We start from the raw sequence: 452 nt of genomic DNA, 5'->3' as shown, positions 1-452 counted from the left end.
AGTAAACAATTAACATATTTTTAAATAAATGTTAACAAACTATGAGGTGATACACAAATGTGTTTGTTCCTGTGTTCCACAGAACACTGAGAAGCTGGAGCTGATGGAGAAGGCTGTTCATGCTCACAGGTCCTACACCAACATGGTAAGTGTTCACTGCAGCACAGAGGGACTGCCGGCTGCTGATGTTTCTCAACATCGCACGGAAATAAATCCACTCATCTCCTTCTGGTTCTCCTCAGGCCATTAATGGTCAGGCCATAGACCGACACCTCCTGGGTCTGAGGATGCAGGCCGTGGAGGAAAAACTGACTGTGCCTGAAATCTTCAAAGACGCAGCCTATGCTAAGGCTCTGCACTACCAGCTGTCAACTAGTCAGGTTCGAGTAAAGCTATAAAGCTGCAGCACAGATTCAACCTTGTGTTTAGACAAAGATGGAGTGTTGGAGCAG

The 452-nt window shown here is 46.0% G+C and overlaps 1 protein-coding gene across 1 annotated transcript; it reads left to right on the top strand.

Annotated features, from left to right (window-relative positions):
• The first annotated feature begins 9 nt into the window (after positions 1–9).
• Positions 10–446, top strand: LOC112486729 (carnitine O-acetyltransferase-like). Its single transcript, XM_025054047.1, has 2 exons — positions 10–145; positions 243–446. The coding sequence occupies exons 1-2, from the start codon at positions 29–31 to the stop codon at positions 396–398; spliced, it is 273 nt and encodes a 90-aa protein (XP_024909815.1). The 5' UTR covers positions 10–28; the 3' UTR covers positions 399–446.
• Positions 447–452: the final 6 nt, after the last annotated feature.

The sequence above is a fragment of the Cynoglossus semilaevis genome, unplaced genomic scaffold (assembly GCF_000523025.1).
Source record: "Cynoglossus semilaevis isolate Cse_v1.0 unplaced genomic scaffold, Cse_v1.0 C18759147, whole genome shotgun sequence".
NCBI lineage: Eukaryota > Metazoa > Chordata > Actinopteri > Pleuronectiformes > Cynoglossidae > Cynoglossus > Cynoglossus semilaevis.
The sequence above is the reverse complement of the archived record's forward strand: the minus strand, read 5'-3'. Positions and strand labels throughout refer to the sequence as shown.